At 39.2% G+C, this 18,730-nt stretch overlaps 1 protein-coding gene across 1 annotated transcript in view; it reads right to left on the reverse strand.

Moving 5' to 3' along the window:
- Positions 1–13,976, reverse strand: part of TAF4B (TATA-box binding protein associated factor 4b) — a 132,081-nt gene extending 118,105 nt beyond the window's left edge. The window contains exons 1-2 of the mRNA XM_044243243.1: positions 13,204–13,976; positions 474–619 (exon numbers count right to left, since the gene is read on the reverse strand). Of these exons, the coding sequence (XP_044099178.1) occupies positions 474–619; positions 13,204–13,546 (489 nt within the window). The 5' untranslated portion in view covers positions 13,547–13,976. The remainder of the gene's footprint in view (positions 1–473; positions 620–13,203) is intronic.
- Between the last annotated feature and the right edge of the window lie 4,754 nt (positions 13,977–18,730).

Consider the following 18,730-nt stretch of genomic DNA (forward strand, 5'->3'; position numbering starts at 1 on the left):
CCTTTCCATTCAGAGATACAAATAGCCCACTGAACATTCCCCTGATTATTCCCTTGATAAAATCTTTGAATATGAAGACTGCATCATTATTATTTTAGCAATTACCAAACGACAAAACTAAACACCTTAAAAACATGTTTAAAGAAAGTGGCTTAACCGGGGTGCTTAGGTGGCTCAGTGGGTTAAAGCCTCTGCCTTTGACTCAGCTCATGATCCCAGGGTTCTGGGATGGAGCCCAGCATTAGGCTCTCTGCTCAGCAGAGAGCCTGCCTCCACAGCACCCAACAACCCCCGCCTGCCTCTCTGCCTACTTGTGATCTCTGTCAAATAAATAAATAAAATCTTAAAAAAAAAAGTGGCTTAATTCAAAAAGTTGAGCAGAATCTATTATTTTTGACAAATACATACACATTTATATGAAGAAAATAGCTGAAAAATTAAGGAGAATTAAAAAAAAAACTAAGAAATATTACCGGCATTGTACAGATTTTGACTGTATGAGTATTCGCTGGTACAGCTGGCCTTGAAGTCACGTTAGTAGTGGTCTCTGCTCTTGTCACAGCTTGCTGAGGAGATACCAACATCAACTGGCCACTGTTACTTTTGATCAAAACTGTTCCTAGAGTTAAAAGAAAACAAAACAGGACTTCTAAGCTAATAAATGAAACAATCATCATATATTTTGTGCTCTGATCATTTCTTTCAATGCTGTAAAATGCTCTGAAAAAGTGATTAATACATACTGAACTCCATGTATACTAATTATTGTGTTTTCACTCAATATGGAAAAAATGTTTTCACTCAAAGCTACTTAAAAGAAGCCAAACGCTTTTCCTTCATGACATCAAACTATAAAACAGTAAGATGGTATGGTAACAGAACCAGACTACACAAAGTAACCAATGGAATAAACTGGAGAATTCCAAAACAGACTCTTTCAGATATGTCATAACAATTTCTCCTAGAAGGCACTGCAGATTAGTGAGAAAAAGAACAACTATTCAATAAATAACACTGTGTCAATAAGTTATCTATATGAAAAATGTTAAAAGTTTCAAACCACACACAAAACCTCAAGGGCATTAAGAATACAAAGGTAAAAAGTAAAACCTTTTAAACTCTTAGATAGTGTAGAAAATTGTCTTTCTGAAATTGAGATAGGGAAGAATTTCTTAAATAAGTCTGTTGCTTTTGAATATATTAAAAAAAAAACTTTTGTTTAGCAGAAGACACTATCAGGTTAAAAAAAAAAAAACAAAAAACAAAAAACACAACCAGAAAGAAGACAAAATGGGAGAAAATTTTAGTTCACTTATGTTCAAAGGACAAATATCCAAAAGGCCAACAAAACACAGATGGCAATGACAAGGAAAATTAAATTAAGACCACAGTGAGGTATCACTTTGTATCTACCTAGACAGACAAATTAATTAGTCCAATGACAATATGAAGTGTTAGATGTGCAGCAACAGGAACTCTACCATTTGATGATGGTAATATAATTTGGTACAATTGCTTTGTTCAACTTTACAAGATTGTACCAAATTGATTCCCATTTGCACACTCTTTAACCCAGTATTTCTTTTCTTTTTTTTTTTTAAAGATTTTTTTTATTTATTTGACAGAGAGAAATCACAAGTAGATGGAGAGGCAGGCAGAGAGAGAGAGAGGGAAGCAGGCTCCCCGCTGAGCAGAGAGCCCGATGCGGGACTCGATCCCAGGACCCTGAGATCATGACCTGAGCCGAAGGCAGCGGCTCAACCCACTGAGCCACCCAGGCGCCCAGTATTTCTAATCTAAAGAAATTCTTGTTCATGTCAGTAGGAGGTGCAAATAGGAATATCCATAGCTGAAGTTCCATTTCCAGAATGGAAGCATGAAGAGCTCAACAAACCTGCTCCCCAGCAAAGGAAACATAACTGGTGAAAATTATTTTTAAAAACAACCATTTAAAGTCTTTGGAAATTGCCTGAAGGCATATAGAAAATGACTACTGTTACTAAAGAGGATTTACTAAACCTAAGTAAGCACAGCCAGAGAGAGGGGAATCGGAACCATGACTCACTCCCTTTCCCTTCTCAGATCAGACAGTGTAGCAAACAAAGAGCCTCTCCTCCAAGCTCCCAGTTGAGGGCTATGGTATCTCTCTGGGAGGAACAGGCCACCAGTGATCTCCCCCACACTGAGATACATACAGCAGAGGACAAATTTGAGACAAGTGCATCCAAAGATTTCTAGGCTTCTTTTACTCATCTCCACTCATAAAGGGAAGGCTCTACCTCACAGATGACACACTAAAAGTTTCTGGATCCCACTCTCCCTCACCTCAGTTTTTTTGTAGGATGGAGGTTCCATGTTGGAAGATGTAAGCAGATAAAGACAAGAAGGTGGTAGCCCAGTACCCCACTCTTAAAGCAGGGATACTGCCCATAAAGAAGCATTCCACAGTCCTGATGCCTGCTCCAAATATCTCTGTAAGGAAGCTGACTGTATTTCAACACAGTGGGGAAGCTCAAAGGTAAGAGAACTCTCAAGTACAACAAAACAATTAAAATAAGGATGGAAGCTTCATGACAGATACAAGCTAAGCCATAGGCCCAATGCTAGTTTATCAGAGAAAACCAGAAAAACAATAAGTAAGAAGGGCCCTCTTGATGTTAGAGCAAACCTCAAACAATAACCTCAAAAATTATCCCTGTAAAGGAGCCTAAATTTAATTGGATCAGACTATGGAGGAAGTTGGGCCCTATGGCATTGCTGAAAATAATAGGGTAATTGGATTGCAAAAGTAGAGCCTAATACCTGGCTGTGATACCAAGAGAGAGACACAACTTTGAACAGAGAAATAAGAGAAAGAGAAAGTCAAAAGAGGGCCCTGTTATTCCAGGGTGGTTGAGCTTATGCCCAAGGTTGTGCCCTCTGAGGAGCAACATCAAAGGGTACCCACTGTGGGGAAAAACAGACTTCACCAGAATAAAGTAGTCAGACATTAAAAAAAAAAAAAAAAAAAAAAAAAGCAAACAACAATAATACACTCATGGGAACATGGGGCAGTATCCAGAGTTGTTGCAATATATTAAAGTTTTTGAAGATTTTATCTATTCATTTTTGAAGGGGGACAGAAGGAGAAAGAGAAGCAGACTCCCCACTGGGAGTCCAATGCCCCATCCCAGGACTCTGAGATCATGACCTGAGCCAAAGCAGACACTTAGCCAACTGAGCCACACAGGTGCCCCAATATGTTAGTTTTTTTTTGTTTTTTTTTTAAAGATTTTATTTATTTATTTGACAGAGAGAGATCACAAGCAGGCAGAGAGGCAGGCAGAGAGAGAGAGGAGGAAGCAGGCTCCCTGCCGAGCAGAGAGCCCGATGCGGGCCTCGATCCCAGGACCCTGAGATCATGACCTGAGCCGAAGGCAGCGGCTTAACCCACTGAGCCACCCAGGCGCCCCCAATATGTTAGTTTTGAATAACAAGTTAGACAACATGCAAAGAGAAAGAAAAGTATGACACATAGGTAAAAGGGCAGGCAACAAAAACGACCTGAGAAGGACTGGCTGTCTGATCTAACAACAAAACTTCAAAGTAAACATTATAAATATGTTCAAAAGATTAAAGGAGACTATGCTTTAAAAAGTGAAGGAAGGTATGATATCATCAAACAGAGAGTATTGCTAGAAAGATAGATATTATTGGGTGCCTGGATGGCTCAGGGGGTTAAGCCTCTACCTCCGGCTCGGGTCATGATCTCAGGGTCCTGGGATCAAGGCCTGCTGAGCAAGGAGCCTGCTTTCCCCCCCCAGCTCTCTGCCTACCTCTCTGCCTACTTGTGATCTCTCTCTCTGTGTTAAATAAATAAATAAATATTTTTTAAAAGACAGCTATTATTAAAACAAAATAACTTCTACAGTTAAAAAATACAGTTAACAAAAAAATCCACTGGGGGATTCAACAGTGAAATCGAACGAGGAGAATATCAGTGAGCTTGAAGATAAATCAACAGAGATTTTTAAATCCAAAGAATGGGGAGAAAAAAGAATGAAGAGGGGTACCTGGGTGGCTTAGTGGGTTAAGCCTCTGCCTTCAGCTCAGGTCAAGATCTCAGGGTGCTGGGATCAAGCCCCACAACAGGCTCTCTGCTCAACAGGGAGCCTGCTTCCCCACCCCACTCTGCCTGCCTCTCTGCCAACTTGTGATCTCAATCAAATAAATAAATAAAATATTTTTTAAAAAAAAGAAAAGAAAAATGAACACAGCCTCAGAAGAATGTGTACCACTGAAATGCACAGCAACACAGGCATAATGTGAGTACCAAATAGGGAGGACAAGAGAAACAGAAAGGGAAAGATAAAGAAACAAAAAAGTATTCAAAGAATTAATGGCTGACGACTCACCAAATTTGACAAAGAATAATCTAGATGTCCAAATAGCTCAACAAATTCTAACACATTTAAAGAGATCTACACCAAGACACTTCATAATAAAAATGTTTGACTAATAAAAGAAAATCTTGAGAACAGCAAGACAAAAATGACTTGCTATTTACAAGAGAATCCCAATAGGATTAACAGCTGACCTCTCATCAGAAACAATGGAGGCCAGGAAGCAGTGAAATGACTTATTCCACTTGCTGAAAAGCAAAAAAAAAAAAAAAATCAACCAACAATCAGATACTCATTAAAAATATCTCTCAAAATTGAAGGCAAAGGAAGGACATTCCCAGATAAGGGCACCTGGGTGGCTCAGTCATTTATGTGTCTGCCTTTGACCTGGGTCATGATCCCAGGGTCCTGGGATCAAGCTCCACGTTGGTCTCTCTGCTCAGCGGGGAGCCTGCTTCTCCTCCTCCCTCTCACCCCCCCTTTTCTTTCTCTGTCAAATAAATAAGTAAAACCTTAACAAAACAAAACAAAAAAAGACATTCCCCGATAAAAACTGAGTGGATTGGTTAGCCAGCAGACACATCATATAAGAAATACTAAATAAAGTTGTCCAGCTCAAAAAAAGTGATCCTAGAAAGTAATTCAAATTCACATGAAAATGAGAAAGGGCACTGGTAAAGGTAATTATATAACTTGACAATATATATACCTATTCTGTTTTCTTCTCTTAATTTCTTTTAAAAAATTGTAGGGACACCTGGGTGGCTCAGTCATTGGGCATCTGCCTTTGGCTAAGGTCATGATCCTGGGGTCCTGGGATCAAGCCCCACATGGGGCTCCCTGCTCAGTGGGAAGCCTGCTTCTCCCTTTTCCACTCCTCCTGCTCGTTTTCCCTCTCTCACTGTCTCTTTCTCTCTCTCTGTCAGATGGATAAGTAAAATCTTTTAAAAAATTGTATAGAAAACTATGTATATAATTACAGATTTGGACCTGTAACATCAAAATGTAATATATTTTGAATAACAGCAGAAAGGAAGTAGGTGGGACTAAAGTTGTATCACACTAAGGAAATGACTCTGGTTGAAAGCAAATTAAGAAAACCAAAAATGGTAACTAAGAAAGTAATAAGACAAATGCTACAAATATGTCTTTGTGCTCCTTTCTTCTGTCAGTTTCTTTAAAAAACATGAAGTTATATAAGGTAATAATTATAACAAGGTATTGGGTTTCTAACAACCTAGATGCAATATTTAGAGCAATAATAGCACAAAAATTAAAAAGTGGGAAGGGGGCGCCTGGGTGGCTCAGTCCTTAGGCATCTGCCTTCAGCTCAGGTGATGATCTTAGGGTCCTGGGATCAAGCCCAGCATCTGGGTCCCTGCTCAAAGGGAAGCCTGCTTCTCTCTCTCTCTCTCTCTCTCCCATTTCCCCTGCTTGTATTCCCTCTCTCACAGTCTCTCTCTGTCAAATAATAAAACCTTAAAATAAATAAAAATAAATTAAAAGTGGGAAGAAAATAAGCTAAATAGATATGTTTCTATATTTCACTCAAATAAGTTATTATAAATTTATTAGAGATATATACACTATATTAGATATATTTTGTAACCTCTAGAACCACAAAATATATATATCAAAAAATGATAAAGAAAACAAAGCATCACTCTAGAAAATATTCACTTAATACAAAGGAAAGCAGGAAAAAAGGAATAGAGGAACAAAAAGGAGAGGATATGTAGAAACAAAAATAAATGGCGGACCTAGTCCTAACTATATTAAGTAACATTACATATTAATGGATTAAATAATCCAATAAAAGGCAAAAGTGCCAAACCAGACCAAAAAAAGGTTAAGATCCAACTATATGCTACCTACAGAATACACACTTTAGACTCATATAAAACAAAGTTGAAAGTAAATGACATATCATAGAACAGCAACCATAAGAAAGCTAGCATGTCTATACTAATATCAAACAAAATAGTCAAAAGTGTTACTAGAGATAAATAGTTGGCATTTGAGGGGCGCCTGGGTGGCTCAGTGGGTTAAAGCCTCTGCCTTCAGCTCAGGTTATGATCCCAGGGTCCTGGGATCGAGCCCCACATCGTGCTCTCTGCTCAGCAGGGAGCCTGTTTCCTCCTCTCTCTCTGCCTGCCTCTCTGCCTACTTTATCTACTTGATCTCTGTCAAATAAATAAATAAAATCTTTTAAAAAAAAAAGAGTTGGCATTTTATAATTGATAAAACATCCAATAGATCAGGAATATTAACAATTATAAACATATATGCAACAAAAACAGCCCAAAATATACAAAGCAAAAGCTGACATAAAGGAAGGGAAAAACAGAAATTTAACAATAATAATTGAGATACTTGAACACCCCATTTCAACAAAGCATAGACAACTACATAAAAGATTAACAAGGAAATCAAATACTTGAACAATACATAAACCAAACAAACCTAAAACACATCTATTAGAACACTCCACCCAATAACAACATTCTCCTTAAGTGCACATGGAACATTCTCAGGATAGACCACATGCTAGAACATAAAACAAGCTCCGGTAAACTTTAAAAGACTGAAATTATACAATGTATAGTCTCCAACTATACTGGAATGAAATTTGAAATCAGCAACAAAAAGAAATTAGGGGAACTCACTAATACTTAGAAATTAATTACTCCTAAGTAGTCATTTGTCAGTGAAGAAATCACAAGGGAAATTGGAAAATACCCTTACTGAACTTAAAGTCACTTAAATTTCTTTTTCTCTCATTCCAATAATTCTTTGAGTGAATAAAAGAAAAACTTAAGGGGTGCCTGGGTGACTCAGTTGATTAAGTGTCTGCAGTCTGTACTTCGATCATGATCCCAGAATCCTGGGATGGAGCCCCAAGTTGGGCTCTCTGCTCAGCAAGGAGCCTGCTTCTTCCTCTCTGCCTGCTCCTCCCTCTGCTTTTGCTCTCTCTTGCTATCTCCCTTTCCCTGTCAAATAAATAAATAAAATCCTCATTTTTTTAAAAAAGAAAAACTTAAAATCAATCAGAAAGGGGGTTTTTTTGTTTTTCTTAAGATTTTATTTATTTATTTGACAGAGAGAGATCAAAAGTAGGCAGAGAGGCAGGCAGAGAGAGAGAGGAGGAAGCAGGCTCCCTTCCGAGCAGAGAGCCCGATGCGGGACTCGATCCCAGGACCCTGAGATCATGACCTGAGCTAAAGGCATCGGCCCAACCCACTGAGCCACCCAGGCCCAGATTCTACTATCCCTTATGGCACATCTTCTCTACTCCCCATTTACACAGTGGATTTGTCAAAACAGAACTTCTATTAACTTTATTAAATTTCATCTTTTAAAAGTAGGATCACATGTTTTCAGGTGATTTTTTAACTTGCCAAATTTGTTTTTACATATGTATGCCTCAGTTTACAAAAATAATGTTGTTGGAGAAAAATTAAGCCCAGAACAACCTAAGGAAATTCTCAAAATCTCTTTAATTTCCAGGAGAGGTACTGTGTCTACCTTATTTTCCACTGTATCCATGGAACTGAACATAGAACCTTGTATACAGTTAGCACTGAAATGTATGTGTAGTTTAAAAAATATATAACTTTAAAACACTCAAGTGAAAAACAAGGATACAGAAATTAAATAATAGAATCTCAGTTATGTATAAATAAATAATTTTTTATTTATTATAAATAAATACATTTTAAATATTTTTCCCCCCCAAAGAAACTAAACTTTGGGGTAGTGAAATGTTCTCCTTATCTTGGAGTGGTGGCTATACCTTTGTCAGTTTTCAAAACTTACTGTAAATGGTTTCTTTTTTAAAATAAGCATACTAGTAAAAAATTATAGCTCCATAAAGTTTATATAAAAAAGGAAACTAAAAGATACACTCCAAATATTTGGGGCAATTTTTCTGTACTTTCCAAATTTTGTGTAACAGACATAAAAAAGTGGAGGCATATAGACATTGAGGTTATTTCAAAATCCATCCTTTTAAATTATAATAAAATCTTTTAAAAAATAAATTATAGGGGCGCCTGGGTGGCTCAGTGGGTTAAAGCCTCTGCCTTCAGCTCGGGTCATGATCTCAGGGTCCTGGGATCGAGCCCCGCATCGGGCTCTCTGCTCGGCAGGGAGCCTGCTTCCCCCTTCTCTCTCTCTGCCTGCCTCTCTGCCTACTTGTGATTTCTGTCAAATAAATAAATAAAATCTTTTAAAATAAAAATAAAAATAAATTATAGTGAATTTGGTGGATGCCAATACACATTAGATAAATAGCAACCAGAATACCAATAGCTAGCCAATGTTATACAGGTACCTTAAATATTCAGACATGCCTGCTACGCAACTCTGTATTCCACACAAATGGTGTTCTTTAGAGTTCTATGACATGCAGACTTATATTCTTAGTTAACTCATATGCTATTTCTATGAAGAAGGTGTGATCCCATTTTAGACATAATAAAACTGACATTGAGGATGAGTTTAATAAACTTGACCCAAATCACAAACTTATTAAGTGGTAGAGCTGGGATTCATATCCAAGTCTGTTGGCCAATATTCTGCCCTTTATTGCTATACTTCACTGCTTTCCACAAAAGGCTAACCCACCAAGTCCCTTTGATTAGCACACCTAGTCCCAACTCTGAACTACACCTGTCCTGAACTAAACCTTCCCAGCTCCTGTATATTACATACTTACTTTACTTCACAAACTAACAAGAGCCCTCTCAGGCATAATTATTCAGTAACAAATCTGTGTAACATTATCATCCACCCACATTTCTCTACATTTGAAGTCTATCTCTCTCCACTCATTATAGGACTCCTCTTCTCTTACTGTTAGTGAATGTCAAGTCTGGAAAATTACATATTAGATTCTACAGATAGCTTTTTATCTTTTTAATCTTTTTTTAAAAGAGATTTCATTTATATATTTGACATAGAGAGATAGCACAAGCAGGAGGAGCAACAGGCAGAGGGAGAGGGAGAAGGAGAAGGAGGCTCCACACTAAGCAGAAAGGACCGTGGGATCATGACCCAACTGAGCCACCCAGGCAACCCCACAGGTAGCTTATTAAAATCAAGTATGAACATCATTGATTATGCATTTAAATGATCATTTGGGGACAGAATTTGGTAATCCTATGAAAAGATTATCTTTTGAAACAGTAATTCCACTTCCAGCAATTCATCCTATAGAAAATACATTTATAAAACTGCACAAAAATATACAAAGATGTTTATTATAGCATCAAAACAGAAAGTAGTGCAAACAGTATCAATGCAAAGAACAGCAAGGTGGTCAAAACATGATGGTACACTGATACAGTGGACAACTAAGCGACTTGAAAAATGAGGAAGGGGTGCGTCGGTGGCTCAGTGGGTTAAAGCCTCTGCCTTCAGCTCGGGTCATGATCTCAGGGTCCTGGGATGGAGCCCCACATCGGGCTCTCTGCTCAGCGGGGAGCCTGCTTCCCCCTCTCTCTCCGCCTGCCTCTCTGCCTACTTGTGCTCTCTCTCTGTGTCAAATAAATAAATAAAATCTTAAAAAAAAATGAGGAAGATTTATAGGTACTAACATGAAAAGGACAATATTGTTAATAGCAATAAATCTGGTGAAGGGGTATATTATATTTCAGTAATGATTTTTTTCTTTTACATGAACATATGCCACTTTTGTAAGCAGAATGAGCGAAGAAATTAAAAATAAAATGCACTGATATGTGTAATGGCCCTTGGAATCCCTTGGGGGCTGCAGCCCTACTGTCCTCTTCTTTCTCCACATACACATAATGTGTGCATTCAATTACTCAGGTGCCCTCTCTGAGCAAGGAACTTATTAAACCCTGGGTAATAAAGTTAGCGACAGAGTCCCTATCCTCACACAATATCCTTTTGATAAAGCCAAGGTGAAAACAAGAACTGCTAACTTATCCAGGAACTGGTTCAGGAATTTGAGAAAGATCCAAATCCCATGCCATGCCTCAGCTTAAAAGAGTTGACAAAATAGACCTGAACCATTTTACAAGTAACTTTCACAGACTTCTGTACAGTACGACCATCAAGCAGAAGCTACCAGTTTATGATTTAGCAGAAGCAACCGAACCTTGATCATCTTTCTCAAACAAGTGATAGAAGAGACACAGAATACCACAAACAGAAAGAACCGCAGTCTTGCACCAAATCCCACATGTTCATAAAAGAGAAGACTGAGAAGATGAAAGAGATTACCAAAAACATTCGACAGAGTAATTTTCATGTTCATAAAAGAGAAGACTGAGAAGATGAAAGAGATTACCAAAAACATTCGACAGAGTAATTTTCAGAGCTTTGCTATAGCTTCTTTCATTTCTTCACAATGACGCCCCCTTTTTATTTACAGTCCTTGCTCCCTAGAAAAAACTTTTGCTGCGTATCTATATTTTTGAAAACCACTTTTTTTCATTGAGGAAATTCTGAAATAAGCAGAAGTCAAATACTTAAAGTATTCATTATCTTGAAAAAGCAAAGCTGACTTCTATGTGATTTAAGCATCCCTGAGTAATCAATTACTAATCCTCAGGATATAAAATAAACAGTACAAGACTTATAATTTTTTTAAAGTTACTTTAATCAGTGTTTCCATTTTATACTTCAACTACTCGTTACCTTATTGTCCATCAATGAAAGCACAAAAGTTAGTATGGTCGTCTGCCATATGTCAGTTGAGATATTCCCAAAAGCTGCTCTTCAAAGCACCTCCCCACCTCCTCTGTAACAATTCCTAAAGGCAATTTATCTCCTTGCTCCTGTAAATTTTTCCACAGTCAATTATCTAAAATGTTTTAGTGTAGTGCACACCTAGAATGTGGTCCTGGTTTGTAGCTGTATAGCTCTGGCAAGTTTCAGTTTTGGTTTCTGTGCATACAAAAGATTAGGTTCTAAAATTCTCTGTCACCATTTAGCCCTGGTACCACACACACACCAAGTGGTAAGCACAGCACTGTATAAAGAATATACAAACCTGGATTCAAATTACCTCTGACACCTATGAGGTGTCTAGCATTGGGCAAGTTATTTACCCTTAGACACCCTTCTCATTTTGTTACCCATTATGACCAACAAAATATATAAATAATATATAAAAAGTGATCAGTTCCCACTTACCAAGTTTTTACTCTTTTTCTGTTTTTAAAGATTTTATTTAATTATTTGATACAGAGATCACAAGGAGGCAGAGAGGCAGGCAGAGAGCCCGATGTGGGGATTGGTCCCAGGACCCTGAGCTGAAGGCAGAGGTTTTAACCCACGAAGCAACCCAGGCGCCCCCCAAGTTTTTACTCTTGATAATTTTTCTATTTTAATACTTTTTAAATTGTTTCTAAACAATCTTCAGTGACTAGACAAGAATTTAATTTTTACCAAATTAGGAGATGCTTTCATTCAAACACATTCATAACTACTTTATAGTAGATTGACAATTCAGAACTGTCAGAAAATGTATCCAGTGGCATATACAACACAGCCTCAAGTGTATGTACCTCCTGTACCATAAAAAACGGAAAGAATTTCATCAAAAGTAAGAAACATAATCTTTCCACAATTTTCATGATCAATCAGAACATTAGCTACAAAAAAGCCCCTATCATTTTGCTGGGGGATACTAAAATCTTGAATCCAATGTTTCACTTCTTTACCATCTTTGCGGGTCTGAGTTCCAATTACTGCTAAGCAAAATAAATAGGAGACGATATAATCAGGAATATAGAGTTCACTCCAAAGAATATGATTTGTGCCTTTTTCCCCCACTGGAATTCCAAGACACTTTCAGCTGAGTTAAGAAAGGAGGTAGAACACTCAAATTTTACAAATTCTGAATAATCACAAAGCAAAATCTTTGCATAAACCATGAAAAACAGCCCAAACATGTAAACCCCCAGATAAAAAGTAGTCACAGGGCGCCTGGGTGGCTCAGTGGGTTAAGCCGCTGCCTTCAGCTCAGGTCATGATCTCGGGGTCCTGGGATCGAGTCCCGCATCGGGCTCTCTGCTCAGTGGGGAGCCTGCTTCCCTCTCTCTCTCTCTGCCTGCCTCTCCATCTACTTGTGATTTCTCTCTGTCAAATAAATAAATAAAATCTTTAAAAAAAAAAAAAGTAGTCACAGACTCATTAACTGTAGCATCACACCCCCGCTTCCAGTGTAACCCCATGTCTCTGATCTATCAACTTTGGCACCGCTCCCTTAAGACAGGTATTCTTCTAACTGAAAATTACAATCATCACACATCTAAAAACTGTGCAGAAAGCAGCATTATTCATTTCTGGTACTAGAAAAGCAGTGGAATTATTTTAGCTTGCTTCAATTAAAAATCTTCCTTCAGTCTTAGCACACAAGAACTTCTTAAACTTTTTTGAAAAATATGGCTATCTAAGCGTGTGGTTATATAAACTGGTCTCTTCTCCACGTAAAAATAAAAACTTTAGCTATATTCTACCTTCTCGCACCTACGAGCTAGTGCCTCAAGGGCCCTCCTGAACATAGTGCTCCAGCGTTTACTGTTACTTTATCACTTGGGTGAAGAAATTCTTTCCTTAAATATGGAAAGAACTATGCAGTAATGATCCAAAGAGGCTATATGAATTGTAAAGCCAAACCACTGCCCTGCAAAGTCGATTATGAAAGGTTCTCTTAGCTGAGTTTTTTTTTTTTTTTTCCTTGTTTTGTTTTGGAGCTACCAGCAAGAAGGCACAATCCAGAGCTGCGACGTTTCCCGTGTCGCCGCTGGCTGGACCATAGGTAAGCTGGAAAAGGTGATCGACATACCTGGAGGAAGCTGCAAATTAGCAGGCAACTGGATTGTTGTGGTGTTGGGGGCTTTCACAGCGACTATCTGAGGAGCAGGCAGCGGGGGGCCGCTGCTGAGTTTAGGAAGAGCACTGACAGGAGCCACTTTGGTCACCAGGGTACCCACGGGGGACCGCAGGGGCTGGGACACCGTGGACTCAACGCAGACACTGACAGGAGCCTTAGTCACGGCGCCCAAGGCCACTGGGGTGCTCTCCACCCGGACAGGCAGAGTCCCAGAAGGGGCCATCGTCACGGTCCCGGAGGCGCTCACACCGGCCGGGGGAGCGGCGCCGGCCGGTTCCGTGAGGCCCGCGGGCATCCCCAGGTGGATCAGCGGCAGCTGCGACACTGCCGTTCCGGGAACAGAGGCTAGGGTAGGCTTGACAAGCGGCAGCCGACTCCAGAGCAGTTCCGGCTCCACAGCATCGCTAGGGAGAGGCGCAGGGGCCGCGACACAGAAGTCGGTGACGGGCGCCGGCTGGACACCGAGACCCGCGCGTCCCGCACCTCACTCTGGTCCGTTCGGTCCCCGGCCGCAGCGACACCTGCTCGGCCGCTCGCCGCTTCCTCAGCAGCGCTCACACGTGCGCCGGCTCAGCCCGGCGCCTCAGCATCGGGTCCCGCAGCAGCAGAGCCCGGAAGGCGTCACTTCGGCTCCCACCATCCAGCAAAGCTCTGCGCCCCAGTTCCCCCGCCAGAAACTTCAAAACTACAAACCCGAGCGCCCCAAAGCCCCCTACACACACGCGGCGTGGCCCCACCGCGCGGCCACGCCAGCCATGTTTATATAGCCACGCGGAGACCTCGCGCACGCGCACAGGCCGCCGCCGCCACCCGCACAGGCCGCCGCCGCCACCCCGGGCTTCCCCCGGAATCCGGCCCTGTGATTGGCCACAGACTGGAATCGCGCTCGTGACGTCACTAGGGACGGCTCCAGAGGGCGTTAGAATCTTCCCCCGCATCAGGAGGAAGGAGGGTCAAATTGCCAAAAACCTACCTTGTGGGAGGGGCAGACTGCACTTGGAAAACTGCGACATTCGGGTTCCTCTTCTTGTATTCCCCAATGGTATGTTCCTTTAAAATCCAGGAGTGTGTCTCTGCTCAGCAGGGAGCCTGCTTCCTCCTCTCTCTCTGCCTGCCTCTCAGCCTGCTTGTGATCTCTCTCTGTCAAATAAATAAATAAAATCTTTAAAAAAAAAAAAATCCAGGAGTGTGATTGCTACACGCTTTTACTTTGAGGAAAAAATGGGGACTGGCTTCAGAGAACGGTAACTCAGGCAAAACCACGCTTCCTCTGTTTTTCTGCGAGCTTTGCCTTAAAGCGTCGCAAAATGAGCGTTAAAAATGACACTGAAAAAAATTGTCAGTTTTTCTTTTAAATGTTTAAGAATGGCGTATATTTTTATAGTCGGCAAAATATGTCTGTTTTCCTATGACTTGAGAGTAGAGCTGCCCCAAGGGAATATCGTTTTCTTCCTTTGGGCGGCTATAGGTATCTCTTATCACCTCTAAACGTAAATTGTTTACGTTCTGTCTCCTTGAAAACTGGGACAGTGTCTTTTGATTCTTGCCTCTTCAAATTCTAGCAATTAGATTTCAACTGCAATCCTAAATATTATTTGAAAAAGTGGAAAGTGTTTGTTAAGTGAATCAGTAATAAGCGGAAAAACTTGCTCCTTAGGGATCTAGTTAGAGAGGATGCCTTGATTTCAGGCTTTTGTCGGAAGATTATGTTTATAGGAACCGACACTATAACTGAAGGAGATTTTGCAAGTAGGCAGGCAAGGTGATCTTCACAGCTGCTGGTTTTCTCCCTTCCTTTAAACGCCAGTGGAGAGAATCTTCACAGCCCTCACACTTGACTACATTTGCTGTCTTTCCCATTTCAACCAGTCCAAATCAGCCCAGCTATGATTCCAGTCATTTACAACCTTCCCCATTCATGAAGGCTCACTGATCACGTGGCCTCTAGAAAATAACCGTGGAGTTGGGGAAAGGATAAATTTATTAAGGGCCCCTTGTGTGCTGGTCACTAAGAGAACATTTTCTTGTTTTATTTTGTTTTTAACAGCCATTTCATTGTATTGACTTAAAAACTGCGGTTAAAAGAGTAATTTTCCAAGGAACTGGGATCCAAAACAGTCTGTATGAAACCAAAGTGCATCTCTTTCCATATCTCCACAAATGCCGAATTCATCATATATCCCATATGTCCCTGGCAAAATGCCTTGCACATAAAAGGTATCTAATAAATATTTGCTAAATGAATTAAATAGATCATGCAACATTTTCAGTGAAGCTATATGGTCTAGAGGCTTCGAATCTTAGATCTGCTTTTTAGTAGGTGGGCAAATTGTTTATCTTTTTTTTTTTCCCCCACCGAGTGTAATCCAATAAATCCTTGTAGAAGGAAGGCTCAGTTTGCTCTGGGGACTCTCCCTCTCTGAACTTTAATTAAGCCCCACCCCCAACTCACATACTTTGTTTAGATATGCAAATAACCTCAATCAAATTACAAAGAGGCTTGGCTGAGGAAATAAACTTTCTCTTTAAAATGACCTTGAACATTTTGTTATAATTTGCTCTATTATTTGTCTCATTGATGGAAACGTTAGTTTTCTAGTTACAAAGAATATACGTCTTACCTGGCACAAGTAACTACTCTCCTGAATTTGGAGTTTAGTAATAATCATGTTTGCTACATTTTCCTTCTACAGAAACTTGCGCTAAAACAGTAAACATAGGGAAGCAAAATGCATTTTATCTCCCCATGTGAGAAAAAAAAATGCAGGGGAGGATTATACCTTGATTTTTATTATGTTTATCAGTTAAAATATTCGTAAAATTAAAGATGTTGAGAAACACTTACTCATTTATCTTCTTAGTCTATCCAGGCAGCTGTAACAAAATGCCACAGACTGTTTGTTTTAATTGAATTATAACTGATATACAATACTAATCTCAGGTGTATGACAGCGATTCAGTATTTTTATACATTACGAAATGATCACCTTGATAGGACTAGCTACTGCCACTAAAAAGTTATTATATTACTGACAATTCCCTATGCTGTATATTACATCCTTTACATCCTCATGACTTATGATTTATTTTGTAACTGGATGTTTATACCTCTGGGGATTAGGTGAGGGGTAGCTTATAAACAGCAGAAACTTACTGCTCACAGTTCTGTAAACTGGAAATCTGAGATCATGGTGCCAGGATGGTCAGGTGAGGGCTTTCTTCTAGATCACAGCCTTCCCCTATCTTCAAAGGGCAGAAGGAATAAAGAACCTCTCTGGAGGTCTTTCAAAAGGTACAAGTCCCATTCATGAGGGTCATTTAACCACCTCCCAAAGTCCCCACCTACTAATACCATCACATTTGGGAGTTGGGATTTCAACATAATGAATTTTGGGGAGACACAAATATTCAGACCAGATAGGACCTTCTAAATGAGGGACATTAATTCATTAAGTCATTAATTACCACAGACTCCGCTCATCAACTCAGGTAGTGAAATAAAACTGTGAACAAACACAATTTATATTTCCAAATTTCGGTATTTTATACACATACATGAACGCACTTTAATTTAGGCAAAACCAAAGGCTAAGGGTACAATTACTCGGTGGACAATGCAAATTACCCTTACTATCCTTTTGATTTTCCGTAAGTCTATGGTCTCCTCAGAAAATGAATAAAAATTTACTACACTCTAGAATTTAAACAGGAAGCTTTCTTAATCCGTGAAATGAAATCAGCTGAAAAATCTGCCTGAGAAAACCTAACTATTTGGCTAAGATGGTTACGGCCTCAGCTTCAAATTGAGTCTGAAACAAATAGCCTCAAGCTCTATACCTCGAATCTAGGCCAGTATCTGGGGTTTTACCTCAAAACAGTTAAATACTTTTCTGCAGCACAACACATTCCTACAACACCAGTCTGTCATTTCTGTCCTTTTAAAGAAATGCAGCTTAAAGTCTTAAGTTTGACTTCATTAATGACTTCCATTTTTTATGCCTTCACTAAAGGTTTAATGAAGTCTGAGACACTTTTCATGCTCCTACAAAAAGTGGATATGACAGAAAGATCCTATCATAAGGGATGCATCACACTATGGACTAGTAATCAGCCACTCAGATTTATACTTGTAGAGGTACATTATTGGAAAAATGATCATGGTATATTGTTAAATGTAAAAAGGAGACAATAGTATAGAATAGTATAGTATAGAATAGAATAGTATAGTATAGAATAGAATAGTATAGAATGGACAGTAGTATAGAAAGAATGATTCCATTTTTTTGTAAGCTAAAAAAATAAATAAATAAACCAAAAAGCAGGTAGATACATGCTCAGAAGAAAATCTGGATTAAACACCAAACTCTTAACAGAGGACATCTGTTTGGAAACATTCTAAGTGATCATTTCCTGTTTATATTTGTGTATATTCTAATTTGCTTGCATAATCAAAAATTAATACAAGCTTTTTCTTAAAATATATAATCTTAGTGACAACTGGAATCTTGTAAGTACAGCTAAGTACTCCCTGGTCTCCTTCCCATAGCACTCAGGAAACCACTGAACGTCATGAGGCTGAGTAACTATGTTAACCTGCTTAAGTTAATTACAATCAGCGCCTTAACCTAGCAAGATGGGTGTTTTCTAAAAGTGGGAGTCCTCCCTCCTTTTCATTCATAGTAAGTGTACAAAAAGCAATGCCTACTTAAGAAGCCGTAATCTCAGAAATAATCTTATTTTTCTAGAAGATTCTGCACTCACAGAACTTTTTACTTGTATTGTCTGTTTTTGCTCTCATTTTCTGGAATTATGTCTTCTTAGAAGATCTTCCTCCCCAGTCCCTTCAGTCATTCTTTCATATAACCATATTCATATAATTCATATATAATGAATGTAATCATTCATTCATATAACCAGTGTTCATTGATGCTTACTGTGCACTTGGCAGCAGAGAATATATCAGTAAAAAAAAGAAAAGACAGAAATCCCTGTCCCTGTGAACCATACATTCCAGTGGAAACAGACAAAATGTAAAAAAGTAAATTAGAAAAATGTAAATAAAAAATGAAAAGGTAAATTATATAGTATCTTAGATGGTGATTCATGTCCTGCAAAAGGAAGTCAAACAAGTAGATGAGAAGTACTGTTGGTACATGGAAGAAGAAAGAAAGAGAAGGCAGCCAAATCACATCAGGCCTTGGGTAGGCCTGATAGGATTTTGCTTTTTACCCTGAGAGATGGAAAAGCATGGGGAGCAGCAAAGGAACATCCTCTAACTCATATTTTTAAAACTTCACTCTGACTGCTGTATGAATAGTCCTAGAGGGCTAACTGGATAGGATAATAATAGGATAATATACCAGGATAATAATATAGAGATAATTTTAGAGAGACTATTTAAGGAGGCTACTGGAAAACCCAAGTGAGAGATGATGGTGGCTTAGACTAAGGTGATACTGGGTAAGTGGTGAAAAGTGGT

Source organism: Neovison vison, chromosome 3, assembly GCF_020171115.1.
Source record: "Neovison vison isolate M4711 chromosome 3, ASM_NN_V1, whole genome shotgun sequence".
NCBI classification, from domain to species: Eukaryota; Metazoa; Chordata; class Mammalia; order Carnivora; family Mustelidae; genus Neogale; species Neogale vison.